The following is a 16,487-nucleotide window of genomic DNA, read 5'->3' as shown; positions in this document are numbered from 1 at the left end:
CTGGCTCTGTGCCTGTCTGTCTGAAAGCCTATCAGTCATATTGTGAAATTCTCTAGGATAGTTTTATTTATTGCCATATCTGGATAGGTGGAGAGGTGATAGTACTTAAACATGTCTTTTGGAATGAAAAGATCATTAGTGCAGCACTTTCATTCATTAGAGGACAGGAAAAAGCCCTTTTTTTTTCTAGTTGTAGTAGAACTTGCTGAATATAGTTGTAACAATCTGTTAGAACAACTTGAAAACATGAATTCACAGGAAAAAAAAAGAGAATGTGGGGCAGGAGAACCTTTTGTGATAGAAGAGACATTCAGCATTTGAATGGTTCTTATTTTGTTGTTGCATTTCTGTAATGTCTCTATTGTGACAACCAGGAGCCCGGGATTGTCAGAACAAGAGCACTTGAAATGGGGTGAGTAGGCAAAGTTTGAGGCTCTCATTCTGTGTCATGATTACAGCGAGTGTAAACACAAAGGTGGGGATTCTTCACATCCTGTGATGCAGCCCACATCCCCTGAGATCAAAGTTACTCTTTTACTGAAATATTTGTGACCTAATTTAGACTGTATAGCAGGAAGGAAATGTTTTCCCTTTTCGAGACAACCATAGTGTGTATATGACTTTTCTTTGAAAATTTTTTGTTAAAGTCGACTTTTAAGTCTACTGCATCTGTTCATTAGTAGGAGGGATTTTAGATGAACATAATGGATTGATTTACTTATGAAAGTTCTGAGTTCTAGTTTTATTGGCCTACTCTGGATGTGGCTGTTGCAGGGGAAAGATTGCAGTATGTTTTTAGCTTCTGACAAGATGCCTCTGACAGATGGTGCCTTGTCTGTCCCATATGAATTCTTCCCGCTCTATAAATATTGATTGGAGGAAAAAAAAATGATGTTCCATAGCTTTAAAAAAGTGTCTGGTTGACACAGGTGTGACTGAGGGATATCTGCTCAGGTCTTGGGCAGAACAGTACCAGTGCATGCAGAAATCAGTAGCTGAACAGATGTAAAAGGGCCTGGTGGAAATCTGGCTCATGTGAGACAAAGAAAAGAGTATGTGTGTGTGTTGGGAAATAATATTAAACGCATACTTCTGTGGTAAAATATGTTCTTTAGTGGAAGCCAAAGTCTGGAATGTCATTAATACATGGGTGAAGATGGGCAGCTGCTAAATTGGGGGCATTTCAGTTGCCCTGTGCTCCTTTCAGAGGCCTTGTGAGACTCATTCATCTGTCCTTTTCTGAAGCACCTCTTCAGCTTTTCTGATAACCAGCCCTTTTGGGACAGACTTGGTGGAACTTCTTTTGCCATTGTATGTGCTGCTTATCTTTCATGTTATAATTGCTGTCAGGTTTACAGAGTTCTGTCTTGTGTTGGATCCCAAATAACTTGATTGCCTGATTCTTTGCGAGGTGTTGTGGCAGAATTATATTGTTGGCTGCTGCCCTTACAAGGCCCTGCACAGAGATTTGCTTCTGGATGTTGAGTGGGGTATTGCTGACATGTTCTTCAGAGTCTTAGAGTGTAATTTTGTGTGACTGTTTGCAGGAATTACAGTTAAGTGCTGTCTTCAGCTGATGTGTAAACGTTAGAACAAAGAAACTTAAACTTTTTAGATGTGGAAGCTCTTGTTTGGTATTATTGTTACTGTCATGGGGTTAGTCAAGTTCTTGTAAGTTTATTAACCTTCTATGCTCTTCATTCAAAGAAGTGTTTGGTACATAAATCTGCTTTCTTTGGGTGAATGAGTAAAGCCAGTGGTGTGGAATTCACAGAGCTTCTGATGAGGTGTCCAGTTCCATTATTTTGGTTACCTGGTAGTGACAATGCTTTGCTTTAAGACAACACCCTTAAATATTTACTGTATTAAATCCTTTATATTGTTCTGAGGGAATTTTCAGAAAAACAGTCTCTTCAGGCTCATCCTAACTGGATGTTCTCAGCCATGGTCCTTTGTAGCTAAACAAGAAGACCCTCACCACTTGTAGCTTATGTGTTTCAAATTGTGGATTTTATTTGGCAGATGGAAAACTCCATGTTGTTAGTGAGAAATTCTGAAAGGGCTCTGTGACCTGCAACAGCCATGGTGTGTTCCAGTCTGGGGAATGTAAGAATTGTTGTGTATGGAGAAAAACTTTACCCCAGTTGAATTTGTTTATCAATCGTATTGTCTTTTTATACTGCAGTGTGATACTTGTTCATTCTTAAAACAAGTCATTGGCTAATCTGCAGGAAGAAGTAGCATTGAAATTGTGTGGAGATGACTGCATTCAAGCTGCAGTGTAGTTAGCATGGAAGGTTAAATTCACATCCTTTTATGCATGTAAAATGTCCCTACATTGCTTTCAAAAATCGAGTTACTGCCTGCATGGAACAGTCTCTTTCTGGGCACGAAGCACTGCAATTAGTCTGAAAGTAGGTCATACTTAGGAAAATGTGTGTAAAGTACAGATCTCACTGGAAATAATTACAGAAAGATGGATGCTGCAGTGTTAAGTTATATGCTGCAGGTTGAATATAGTGACTTTGCTTGCTGTTCTTGAGCTACATAGCAATTGACAGAAGGTTTACTTCTAATTTTGACGTAAATGGCCCAAAACTGCTGGTTAAACTGGACAAAGAGAATGGCTACTAATTACAGAGACTGCAGAAAAGACTCGTTCTTCCTGCTTGTTTCCCGTGATTCTTAAATTGTAGTAACATAGCAAAATTTAAGTCTACTTAAAATGAAAAGTCTTCTGCAACCTTTAGGGGTTCTGTGTGTTGACAGCAGTATTACAAACATGAACAAAATCAATAAACTTCTGAAAAACCTCTCATTTTTAGCAGTCTACCCTGAGGAATTAGGCTGGGACTCCTCTGTTGAGGACATGAGTTCTCGATTTCTGAAACGTTCACTAGTTACTCAAGGAGTGCAGAATGGAGATGGAGAGTTTGGCTGATGGTCTGTGAATAAAAGGCAGGAATCCTGTTCTCACTCTGCCAATACTGGGTTTTGGTATGGGAGCAAAAGGCTGGAAAAACCATTCTAGGTTTTGGAGTTCTAGTACGCTGCCAAGGGTTCTTTTGCCTCCTAGAAGAGGCTTGTGTGTTGGAACTGTTGGGTGAAGGCTTCTTGTTTTGATGTCTGTTTTTTTAGATGAAGTAACAGATTTTGTTGGTGTTGTTGTTCTGTCAGATTATGGGCATGTATCTGAGGATAGTTTGTTCCTTTCAGCATGTCTGAATTGGCAGCAGCTTTAAAAAGTATTGAGTAAGAATAATTTCAGATTCAGAGTTAACTGATCACTGTGAAGGGATTTGTGTAATCCAGAGGTGGTTATTTCCCAGAAATGGGAAGTCAGTACACAAATCCCTGCCCCTAGGTAAAGCCCTCTACCTACACTATCCCTGAAAGGGCACACTTCTGTTACCTGGTAGCTATGCCTCTTTATTTCTCTTAAAGATTTTTCTTTTTTTTCAGTCATAGTTATCAAAGGTAGTTATTTTAAAATACAATAACTTCTAGGAAGATAAAATTTTGGGTGATGGAGACAGAACAACAACTGAAAGACTTGTGTTGGTTGGCTTGACAGTGTGGGAGGAGTTCTGAGCCTAACAGGACTGTTTGCTGTGGGCAGAGCAAAGGCTTCCCAGCAGCTCGTGTTCCTTGGGCTGCCTTCCTTCTCCTGGCAGTGCCTAGAGAAGCAGGACTCTGGGATGCAGCTGGTGCAGGTGTCATCTTCACATTGCCTGCCTCTCATGTGGGAGCTGTGGCTGGCTGGGGTGTGTATCTTCCCCTTCTATGCTGCAATTACACTCTGGCAGCTGGAAGCTGTCCTGCCATCTGACTGATTGCATTAGTACATTAGGCTCTAAACTCTGATGGTGGGTGACATGGCTGTGTGTCCTACTTAGCTTTTCTTGCTATGAGAGTGTAACGTCTGGCAGCGGCCACTTGGAAACAGAACCTGCATCTACTGCCACAGATAACTGCCTCTGATTCTAAATTAAATCCACCAGTTGGCCTCAGTCGTTGCTATGTAATGAATTGAACAGAGAATTTATAGTGGAAGGAAGAAACTGGCAAAGTTGGGGAATAGCTCAGATGTTACATAAAGCCCTGTGACTGGATGCTGTTTTGAGAAGCTGCAATAGACGCCCTTTCTTAAAAACCATAGATACTGTCAGATTTCTTGAGAGAGAGAAAATGTGCTCATCTGATACTGCTAAGAAGAGAACAACTGGTGCCAGTAACATTTTTTTCACAGCAGAATGTAATTGCTATGGATTGTAGCTTGTTCTAGCTTCTGAAGGCCACCTCACATCTGCAAAGTGACTTTTGAAATGCTACAATGACTTGTTTAATTTTTATGGAGTAGCTGTAAAATCAAACTTGAGTTGAATGGAATTAATAAATGATTTTCACTTGTATGCTCAGTGAAAACTCCACACACTGAAGTGTCCTTGGTGAATGAAGGATTGTAGAACAGCCAGGTACGTGCGAGAGTAGAGTTCAGCCTGTGGGTCTTTGCTGTTGCTGAGGTTCTTTGTTCAGTGTATTTATAGTGTCTTAGTCTCTTATGGCCAGAAACACATTGATTTTGTAGTGGTATTAAAGCAAAAGTTGGCCTTTTATTTGGAACTCTTCATAATGATTATGTTGTATGAACTAGAAGGTGATTCACTTCTCTTAGCTGTGTTATTGCAGAAGAGCTAACAAAGGAAGGTGAAGCCTGGACTGGTTAACAGAACGAGCAGTGAGTCTCAAATGTGCCTGGGGAGCAGGCTTCTCTCACTGCTGCTTGCTTCCCAAGCAAGAGCCACAGCTCAGGCTGTAGATCCGTGGGGAATAACCAGTGATAAAACCACATCAGCTACATTTCAGATGCAAACACGTTTGGATGGTCTCATCCTGTTCAGTTTATTGTGATCTGTCATTTTAAACTGTATTATTTATGTGTTGAACAAACTTTATTATAACCTTATCTAGTAGGTTTATATGAATGCAGCATGCTCTTTTTTCTTCTTTTTATTTTTTAAAGAACAGGACTTTGGCTCTGCTTCAAGGAACAGGAGCTTGCCAGTTTTGGTGAGAGCAGGACATTTGCATGTGCAAATTGGTTGTCTGTGCTTGTGAATGCATGGAAATAGATACTAAGTTTGATCCTGGTGATGGTTACAGGAAACAGATGACAGAGCTGTTGCAGTGATGCTGGTAGCATGCAAACAGTGGTGCAAGTGCTCAGATGTAAAGGAGGCTGTGCTTGTCTACAGCTCTTCTTTGTTACCTTTTTCTTTTAGGTGCAGTAGACTGATATTCTTGTCACAGATTTCAGAGCAGTGAGTTGGTTTTGCCACTCACTGGCAGCCTTGAAAGCAGTATGTATTTTAAAGAGTTGCTTTGGCATTAAGGGGTTAGGCTTTGTGTGTATTTCTTTGAAAGACAGATTTCCTAGCTGTTAATCAGACCTACATTTTGGGGCTCTGTGCAGAAATGAAAACACCAAATGAATAACTGCAGTGAAAACAAAAGACTTCAACTTAATGCAAATGACCTGCTAGTAACTGTGGTGGATTATTGATGCTGAGGTTCAGATGGCTTAAAAATGATAAAGTCACACTTATGATCAAGAAATTCTAGTGACATTTAGCACATCATTATGGCTTTTTAGTAACCTGAAAAAAAGAACAACCTGATGTCAAAGACTTTTCAGAAGTATGAATACTGAGTGTTTTTCTCAGTTAGCATATTTGTTATTAGTATGCAGATAAATTAAGGTAAATGCTGTTAATTTATTTATTAAAATGGAAAGAAACTTATCTATGTTTATATTCGTATCAGTGGAATATAATGGGTGTAATTAACCCTGCATGGAAAGGGTCTTTCTTTTTTACATATCACATTTATTGCTTGTTCTTTGAATTATAAAATCTAGTGATAGTCTCTGCTTTCTTAATTCTAAACCTGGCATCTTCTGTAATGATTGTTTGGCCAGAATGCCAAAGTTGCTCCTTTGCAGTTGAGACCAAGAGCTGCCAAGCAGGTAACTTTTATTGTAGCTACTTCCCCAGATAAGGCAGTGTTAAAAACACTGTGAAGTAAAAATATGCTCTCTCCAAAGTCTAGAGCTGCCATTCCTACGAAGCTGTCACTTCCCCTGTTGCATGGTCTCAGTGTATCTAGCTGCTTGGATATTTTTTTGAATACAGAATAATAGAAAGTTGTCAGAGAACTTACTGATGGGTTTGTGGAAGGGTCTGTGTGAACAAGTGTTTCCCATTCCTGTCTGAAGTGCTCTTCCCTTCTGTTTCTGAACATAACATTTGGGATAGAGAGTACATGCAAATGGACAAGAGGACTACCAATTCTCCTTGAGATAAATTTGTATACATTTGAGAAGGGTCACAAAGCAATCAAGCTAGCCCCCCCTCTTCCTAAAGTAATGATAACAGCAATAATTACACTAACAAGCAATTATGTAGCAAAAAATGTTTGCACGTAGGGATGAATAGTTTAGAGATTATAGTGTTACAGTTGACACAGAACAAAAAAATGTAACCCCAACTGCAAGTGCTTTGGAGCTCTGATTATACTAAAGAACAGGTAGACTGGGTTTCCCCTCGTGTTCAATGTACTAATAGAATTACACGGATCCTCCTGCACATCCAAAAGGGAAATTTTGAGGTTTTCTGGTAGTTCTGTGGCATTTCTGTGTTGTGGGAGCTCTGGGAGATCTCATTTCATTCTGTCCTTACACGTCAGGGATTGCTTCTGGTTTTGTGTGCTTGTTTCTCCTGTGTGTTACAGACCAGTTGCATGGAACATGTTTTTCGTGGTGGGAGTGAGAAGTTCTGGTAGTGAGGGAGTAAGGAATATTTTTTAGGAAGCAAATATTGAATGGGGTAGTTTATTAAAACAGAAAGCTATTATATTTTTCACTGGCAGTTATGTAACTTTTTGGCACGATTTTGGCATAATTATTGCATTAATGATGCTCAGTTTTCTTCTCAATCATTTTTTCTAGCTTATGAAAGGATCTCAGAAAGCACTTGGATGGACTAAGCAAATACCATCTGTGCAGCTGAATAAATGTGTGTAAAATAATTGTGTGAGGCTTTCAGTAGCTTCAAGGAATTCAGCAACAATTAAAATGGAAAGGATGATATGAGAGCTCAATCTTCTATTTTTCACAGGAAAACTGAAGTGTGCTTTGTTAGTATCACAGTTGGACGCGTTTTGTGCTGGGTAGCACAAGCCTGTCAAATGCTTTTGGCAGGCAGCTTTTGTTCTTGAGGCTTCCTGAAGCCCATGCAACCTCAACAGAAACCTCAGGGGTTTTGCTTGCTGCTCTTAAGACAAACATCTGCTTGGGTTTGTAATAACAGTAATCAAACAAAACAACCGTTATATTGATGAATGAAACTGATCTTCCATCTCATTCTTAAAATCTCCCTGTTATTTTTTTGTCACCTATATTAAAAATATGAGGTTTGTTTCAGTAAACAGCAAGAGATGCTGCATATGTTGGGGAAGGGGTTGTTGGGTTCTGCACACCCCTGCCAGTGTATTTAGCCCTGTGTCAAACTGCTTAACCTCAGCTTCCACTCCAGCACCTAAATACCACTGTGTGAGTACGTTGTGCACTGAAGAGCTGAGTAAAGATTTTGGCCCCTCAGAGCAATGTTTTCTAAGAGATTTGTAGGCTTAGGCTAGTTGTGAGTGGGAGTGGGCTCAGGAATGAAAAATGCTCTTTTTTCCCCCCCTTTATGCTCTCATATTAATCTTGGAAGATGGGTGGATTGGTTTTGTTTGTTGGGGTTTTTTGTTTGGTTTTGATACTAAAGTCAACAACTTGTGTTGGTCTTCTGTAATAAGAAACACAATTCCTGTATCAGCTCATGAGTCCAGACTTTTTGGCTCATCTAATAGATTTAGATACGTTTTGTTAGCCCAGCTGAAAACTTTGATCTTCCAAGCTGATGACAACTAGTGTTTAAATAATAATAGGTTTTTTTTAGACCTAGAGGAGGAAAGAAGCCTAGTTACAATAACCAACTAAACTGCCTGCAGCTTTTAGTGCTTCCTCTCATGTACCACTTTCAGATCTTTCTTAATTAGCTCTTTCCAAGTCATAAGAGATGTATTTTTCTTTTTTAACATGTTTCTGTCTTTGAAGTCTTTCATTTTCTTCTAATTTGGTAGCATCTGTAGCATTTCTTCTTTCATCTAGTTGGGTCAATACTCTGTAAATCTTACTATAGGACTCATGTTGCCTCCATCATATTTTTCTTTGCAGAATTTCTTGTTGCCTGAACAGCTATATTCCTGTAAAAAACTCTGAGTTCTTAACAGTGGCATAACAAATTTTATCACTGTGTTCTGGCTGGTCTCACTTTGGTGTAGGAGAATACATTAAATCTTGGTTCCCTTCTAGCCCTGCTTTTTGTGCTCTGTATGGATGTGAGATTCCATTTTACCCTTTGTACAGCCAAATTATTTTGCCATTTTGCATACCATGCTGCATGCTTTATTCTCTCCTCTGCACCACACTCTACTCAAGGTAATGTTTTTCTTCTTCATAATTTGTTGTTCTATTGCTTGTGTAAATACAAAAGTTTTTATTTTGCTAGGAATAAGAAAAAGCATTGGGAGGTTTATTTCCAAAAGTAAAAGGATATTTTACATCAGCAATCCATGCAATTTCTTATTCCAACCTGGTCATTTAATTGTGCTGTGTAAATGGCCCTTGCAGAGCAGCTGGAAAAAGTGATTTTAGGCTCTGCACCCTGACAAGAAAAGTTGTCCTCTTTGCTCTTAATGCAGTTTCAGTGCCACATCCATTCTGATGCCAGCAGTCTGGGCTATCCAGTCTCATTATAAAAATGAGAAATACTTTCAGGTGAACATTTTGTATCATCCTTCCTGAGCTGTGTTGGACTCAGTGTCTGTCATCATTTGGACTGGCGTGTGGAGTGGAAACTGTTAACAAGTCTCCAGTGCTTCCTACAAGTGGAACAGTCTCCGTGGGAGAGCTGGGCAGGGCAGTGGCTGGTGCTGTGTTGGGGTGTGTGGGGTGGCCCTGCCTGCTGCAGCAGAGGTGGCCTCTCCCAGCAATAGCTGCCACCATCCCCAGCTCATGCAGGGCTGGCAGGAGCAGCAGATGAGCTCCCTGTGGTGAGTTAAAATGCTGCTTGCTCTTGCTGCTGAGAGCAGGAGGAGAGGATGCTGCTTTGTGACTCACCCTGGACCACCTGACGTGGAGAAAAATGATAAACAATAGATGCTGAGCTGCTGCATGGCAATTGGATAATGTGGGCACAGAAGATATTGGCCATCCAAACATTTTATCTTCTGAAGGCTGTGGAGATGATCCAGCTGTGATGCTCAAGTATCTTCTTAACATTGTCTGGAAAGCCAAAGCTGGAAGTTGAAGGGGTGTAGACACAACATCCTTCTTAACACAGTGAATGGAAAAATATTAGGGAAAAAACTTGAGGCACTGTGCACAGGTCTTGTGTAAAAAAATAAAATGAAATGGAGGTAGTGGAGGGCTGGCAAAACTGCAGTGATGTCTGCTGTGCATCACTTTGTCCCTTTTCTCTAGCAAGCAGAGAACTCTGGGTAGCTCTTGCCTCTTTTTTCTTGATTGTGTGCTTCCTTGTGTTCCTGTGGCTGTGCAGTGCTTTGGATGAGGGAAAACTCATAATGTGGTTTGTGGATCAGATAGTTTTCATTTGGGACTTACCTCCTGGTCCAGTTCACTACAGCAAAGGGAGCGTGCAGTTTGTGCTGGGACCTTTCCCTCCAACAGGTACTGAACCTAGGAACCTGAGTGTCTGCAAGTCTGTGTGGCAGGGAAGATAATGGCATTGACTGGAGTGTAAAATAACCATTTCTTCTTCCATTATTTGCAAGCTAGATTAGATACTCAGTCCACCACGTGGCATTTTGTTACAGGGAACGTAGCATACGTGTTGTCTTGTTTCAGTACTCTGCACAGAAGCAGTATTCCATAGGTTACTGACATTGCTGCAGAATTTTGGGAGGTGTGGATATTGAAACAACTTTCTGCCTGCCTTGCAGTGGGGTGTGAAGCATATTGGCTGGTCCTTTGGTGCTCTAAAGATCAGAGTATCAGATCCTAGTAGGATGAGATGTGTTTGAATTGGTTTACTGATAACTTGAAGTCATTCTCTGATTTTCAGAAATCCCTTTAGTTGCATGGTTACATACTCAGATAGTTATCAGTGTACCATTTAGTTGTATAAATCTGCTGCTGGGTCTGGGCACGACAGAATTGCAAGCAATACAATTTGATGTCCATGGGGAGTGTCCATGGGGAGCTTCTTACCCAGCAGCATACAATAAGATACTGTCTCTGGAAATCTGCTTTACAAATGAAAAGTTACCTTTTGTGCTAAACAGCTGCCCATTTCAAGTTAAAATTTAACTGACATTTAATATTACATCTCCACAGGGGAACTGTAGATTTGCTAGATGTATTCCAGGCTGTTCTTCCTAGTTGTTGTGGGAGACCCAAGTTTTCATCTCTGGAAAGGTTTTAGTATAAACTTGATTGTTTTAAAATGCTGTCATTGATTATTTTGTTGTTGTTGTGAAATGGCTTGAATTATAGGTTCAAGTAGTCATTTGAATTTGGAAATTCAGCACATTCTGCATCTTTCAGTACAGAGAGAAAATTCAAACTTTAATTTTGTTGCACCAAGCACAAGTGGTGTTTGCTTGGGAGAATTTTGGGCTCTGTATAAAGCCATGCAGAGCAGATCACAGTTGTTCAGGCTATCGGTCAAACACACAGACTAGACCTCTCAATCAAAAGGGTGTCTGCCAGTAACAGTCCTGAATGCAGGATTATTATTATCCTGAATGCTTGCAGGATTATTGCTGTATGAAGTTTGTAATGTACTTGAACACTGAGAAGCCAGTTGCTCATTGGTTTGAACTGGTGTGAGTGGGGGTGACTTGAATTTAGCTGTGAGGCTCCATCAGGAAGGACTGGATCTGAGCAAATGTTCCTATTGGTGCTTCTTGAAGCATAAAACCATAGCAGAGGCTCATCATTTCTAAAGTGGTAGTTTTCCTTTTGTTCTCCAACACTTTGACTACTAATGAAAAAATAGTGTGTTTGCTGGCTTCTGCTCAGCTGTTCTGGCTATACCCTGTGCTGGTGGAAATCAGCAGTTTGGGCTTCTATAAATGGACTTTGTCAGCAGCTGCACAACAAAACTGACAAGCTTCTGGTCAGTCTTGTTATTGCCATTCAGAAGCTGAATAGCTGTGGAGGTGTCTGGCAGTTGTGTGCCTGCTGCAGTGGGATTTGCAGACTGAACCCAGGTTATGAGTGGGGAGAGGGAGAGAAAGAGGGCCAGCAGTGAGAGCAGAGGCAAAGAGCTCTGCATTCCCTCATCTGGGAGCCCTTGAGCTGAGTTGGGAGTTTTTATGTGCAAGACAAGCTCTACAGGTGGCTAAAAGTCGTGAGGTCTTAAGTGAGAACCCTCAAACTTACTTTTTGACTTTTTTGACTTTCCCAGGCTGCTCCAGTGCAGGCCTTGGGGCTCTGGCAGGCACACGTTGTGCTCTTACCCTTAATGGGACAGGCTGTAAGATTTATTTTCCTGAAGTGGAGCTATGCTTACTTCCCAGGGCTTCCCAAAGTACACGTAATAAAATGGATGGTTGATTCAGCTTGTGCTGGAAGATATGGGATATCTTTTCTTATATTCCCCCTCTAATAAAAGCACATTTCTTGAATCTTGATACCCAGCCTCTGGGAATAATATATAAAGGAAAGGAAATGATGAAATATAGTATTACAGTGGCAGGTAAAAGTAGCAAACTTCTGTCAACTGTTGCTTTAGAAGCAGCACCCTCAGCCTGTGAGGTGGTCAGAGACCACCCAAAAGTGAAATTCAGTTTATTTCAAGGCCTTGGCAACTGGAAAGTTCCTTAGAATCTTGACTGTATCTTTTACCAGTGCTTTCATCTATATTCTTTGTATTGAATTAGATATTGATGATGTTAACTATTATTCAAGGAGAAATAATAGTTGTCAGAACCCTGACAACTAGACTTCCAGCTTATTGTTTTTAATGTTGTTTGAAATACATGTTTTTTTTTAAACTTGTAATGGATGTATTCTGGGTCGATAGCCTAAATATTTTTAAGGTGTTCTACTACTAGAAAAATGGAGAATGAAACAGTTCTAAATAGTACAAAGTTTAAAAGAACTAAAGAACAAGTATCTCAGGGTGCTTTTAAAGTTTATTGCTAAAATACAGTGTAGAAAGTTGCACTGTAATTCAAGAAAAGAGGAGCATGTAGTGTATGAGCTTAATTCCTTTCAGGAAGTATAGAAACTCTTAAAATACAAAGTTATATCTTGTGAAATGAATGGAAAGGAGGAAAAATGGTAGCTTTGGGGTAGAAATAGTTTGACTCGTCTGATTCCTTGCCCTTTAAAGACAGGCAGAAGAAATTCATTCCAAGAACCTTTGCCCAAGAGGCTTTATCTACTAAGTAAATCCTTTCTTTCTGCCTTTAGTCAACAGATAAGCAGCGAGCCCTGGAAGAAACCAAAGCCTACACAACCCAGTCACTAGCAAGCGTGGCCTATCTGATCAACACCTTGGCCAACAATGTTCTCCAGATGCTGGACATCCAGGCCTCCCAGCTTCGGCGCATGGAGTCTTCAATCAACCACATTTCACAAGTGAGACTTGCTTACTCTTTTAATTCTGTTTATCCTTGAAATTCCATAGCAAGTAAAACTCTCATCTGAAATTTTGTGAATAAGAAAAATAGTTGGATTTAAAACAGAAGGATGTGTTTCTTCTCATATTAATTCTGGGAATGGGTCTCGTGATTCTGTGTCTGTCTTAGTGTGAACATTTTATGTAGGATAAAAGATTAAATGTGTTCTTGGCCAGTTTATAGTTTGGAGAGAGGGTTGTTCTGCATCACTGAAAAGCACAGAAGATTCTCTAATGGAAGAATCAGAAGATTATGCTAAGGTTTAACATAAAGATTAAGCTTCCCAGCTCCTCTTTGGTGACTTACTGTATTTGGTATTTATTTGCTGCAGGCACTTAAAAAGAAGTATGAAATGTAAACAGTGACAACAATACTTGTCATCCTTTTACTTTTCCTGTTGCTGTAATACTGACATCTAATGACAAAATCATAGATGACAAAAAAAGTTTGCTCCTGGCTTTTCTTCATAAAATGTACTTTGCAACGACATGAGCAGAAGACAAAATTAATGTTTCAAGTTTGTGTATGGCTGCAGAATTCCTGCCATTGTGTGCAGGTTTTCTGAGCAGCAATAAACTGAGCTACTGTTCCTGGGAACCCACGTCCCAGAATTCTGACTGCCAGAATGGGGTGAGGGTGGTTGATAGATTTAGTGAAGGTTTATATGCCAGTGATGGATTAAAAGAGAAATTAAGAGCCATGAAGCAGCACTTTGTTTTACTGTTATTGGAGAGTTGGTTGGCATCCTTACTGAATAGTTTGTCTCTTTCTTGACCAGTACTTTTTTTTTGTTGGGAGGGTTTCTTGATCTCCATGGGATAATGTCATAACTGAAAATAAAGAATACTTTGGTAATTAGATAGACATTTGAAAGTAGGAGGTGTGTAAAGTAGGAAATAAACAGATTCAGCTGTTCTGTTAACTTGCTGGTGCTGAGCTGGTTGCTAAGCTGCTAGTTTTGAAGCAGCAAAAGTAGTGAATAATTTTATGCTACCTTAATGGGCCAAATTGGCTCCCTGAGGGGTCAGGTGGAGTCCAGAGCAGGTGCAAGGAAGGGGTTGGGAGGATTTTCCCTTCTAGTAGCAGTGCATTATTAGATTGTTTCAGTTATCTCATACAACTTCATCCTCAAAAATAAGCTGGGAAGTTTGATTTCTTCTGCTACATGCTTCTTGTTAATCCATGGACCAGTCAATTATTTCTTTTTTTTGATTTTTTTTCCCAGAAAATGTCACAAATTACTCTGTGTGATATGGATATGTGCTATATATATGCTGTGTGTGTGTCTACATGTGTGTGTGTGCATGTGTGTGCTTTTTGACAGGCTAGTGCCAGCTGACAGGTTTTTTCAACTATTTGAGACCCTAATGCAAAAGACAGCATAGGAATAAAAATATTCAGAATTCACTGGATTTTTGCAGTGGATTTTATAGATGTGGAAAGTTCATTTTGTCATCTAGTTTCTGTCAAGTAGCTTTTTGGGGAAATGGCCATAGCATTTTACAGTTTTTTTTTCCTTAGGAGAAGCTGAGATTTATGCAGATTGAGATGCCAGGTTAGATTCTCTTTGGCATTTATACAAAATGGCCAGTTATTTAAAATGAAGCACTGAATGAAGCACCAATCAAGGTATCTGCCAAAATTCATAGGCTGCACTTGAACAACCAAAAAAAGTTTCGATTTTCTTTCCTTTTTTTTTTTTTCCCCAATATTGCTGTAAAATTGAAAATTGTGTTTGGTTGGGTTTTGGGTGCTGTGCTGTTTAGGTTTTGTATTTTTAATCTGCATCCTCCCTATGTAAGATGCTCTCCAAATCCTCAAGGAAGAAATTATGTCAGAGGAGCTGGCAGTATTTGACTTTTGGATATCACATACCCAAAGTGTGCTGATCAAAGGAACTTTATTTAGTTGAGTTCAGTATGTTGAGGAGTGGCTCCATCCCATGATACCAATGTGGTAGATGGTTGTATTATCTGTCTTAAATTCAGTGTCTGTTTTTCTTTAAAAAATAAATTTATTTGGTCACATTTGCTGTGTAATAAATAAATCCTTTTCACAAAATTTGATGATACTTCTCCCAGAACAATCCTAACTTGCAGAAGACTCCCTTGGTCTTTTTTATGTTGGATGTAAAGTTCAGTGGACTGTTTTTAGGACCCCTCAAAATGCCTTGTGGTAAAACACCTCCTTGCCAAATTCTGATTTCAGTCATTCTGACCTGTAATGATGTCAGTAATGTAGAAGAGAAAAGAGGTTGGTAATTACCATCTGCTCACAGTGCATTACTGCACTGATGCTTGAGTCAGTAGGTATTGGCAGTGAAGTTTAGAAAACACTGAAGTAAATCATGGTATTCTGATTTGGAATTCCACCTGTTCCCCAAAGAAGGGGTAAAAGAATTTGGCTCTTAGGGAGAAAACTTCTTTAAAAATTCTTGTTTTGTTCAGGTGCAGCTCAAACTGGAAGGGATGTGATTAGAAGTTGCAATATTCTACTTTTCTCATTATTGATAGCATGCCAGTTTGTGTCACTTCCTAGGTTTTCTTCTAAAGGGCAATTTAAAGAACTGAAAAGGAAGCTGATAGTAATTTGTGATGTTTCAGATTCTATATAGGTCCTGAATAAGGACATCATTACTATTGGAACTATTTTTATGCAAGTGATTAAATCCTGTCAGTTTAAAATTTAGGATTATTTTGATTTGGTCTGAAAGCTGATGAATCTATTCTTATTTACCTTTTTGAGCCTTGTCCAGAGCTAGATGATATGCAGTGTTTCATATTTGGCTGAAAATTTAAATCCTAAATACAGATCAACTGTGTAAATATTTATACTTGTTAAAAATCCTGTGTATCAGTTTTCCAGTTAGCAAACACTGTGAAAAGCTGCTAATGTCCAAATTCTTTAAATTAACATGGCAAGCTTACAGGTTTTAATATTTCTGTGATGAGAAACCTTTTTTCAGCTTTACTTACAGAATAGTTAGCAAGGTTATCTTTAAAACTCTGCTGCTAATTATATAAGCAAGCATGTTAGCACAAAGATGAGTGATAGTGATGAGTTCTCTCCAGTGGCACTGCATCATGGAGAAATCTAATTTTCTAATTACCCATCTATGGAGCAAGGAGCTTTTCAGCATTTTTGTATCCTTATAACCTCTTCCTTTGTGTATAACACACATACAGCTCGAGTTGAGGCAATCACTGTCACATTTCTAACATGTTAAAATTAGACAGTTACTAATTTTAAAGCAATAATCTTGTTTTCAAGGTAATTTGCAATTAATTTAAATTCTGTCATATCAGATTTTTTTAAAAAAGGGCCAGCAAGAGCATATTTAAGCAATATTTTCTTCTAAGATTTTTTAAACTGAATTGTGAAAGCCCAGACTACCTGACTGACAAATTCAAATCAGAATGTTTTGAGAAGAGGAAGAATCAAAGCTTCTGGAGAGTTGTTTCTTTCTGAAATTTCACAGTGCTGTTGTGGTTTAACCTCAGCTGGCAACTGAGCACCACGCAGCTGCTGACTGCCTCCCCCAGCAGCTGTGGGGGGAGAACTGGAAAGGTAAAAGTGAGAAAAATAGTGGTTTGAGAGAAAAAGTTTAATAATTGAAATAGTATGTTAATAATAAATATGATTATGGTGATAATGAAAAGGAGAATCATAGAATGTTTTAGGCTGGAAGGCACCTCTAGAGGTCATCTGGTCCAACCTCCCTACATAAGCAAGGA

At 39.3% G+C, this 16,487-nt stretch overlaps 1 protein-coding gene across 1 annotated transcript in view; it reads left to right on the top strand.

The window, feature by feature from the left end:
* Window positions 1-12,544: 12,544 nt before the first annotated feature.
* Window positions 12,545-16,487, top strand: part of LOC103777140 (abl interactor 2) — a gene marked incomplete at both ends in the record, with an annotated part of 23,830 nt that continues 19,887 nt past the window's right edge. The window contains one exon of the mRNA XM_008944681.1: window positions 12,545-12,712. Coding sequence (XP_008942929.1) covers window positions 12,545-12,712 — 168 coding nt within the window. The remainder of the gene's footprint in view (window positions 12,713-16,487) is intronic.

The sequence above is a fragment of the Merops nubicus genome, unplaced genomic scaffold, assembly GCF_000691845.1.
Source record: "Merops nubicus isolate BGI_N331 unplaced genomic scaffold, ASM69184v1 scaffold5787, whole genome shotgun sequence".
NCBI classification, from domain to species: Eukaryota; Metazoa; Chordata; class Aves; order Coraciiformes; family Meropidae; genus Merops; species Merops nubicus.
The sequence above is the reverse complement of the archived record's forward strand: the minus strand, read 5'-3'. Positions and strand labels throughout refer to the sequence as shown.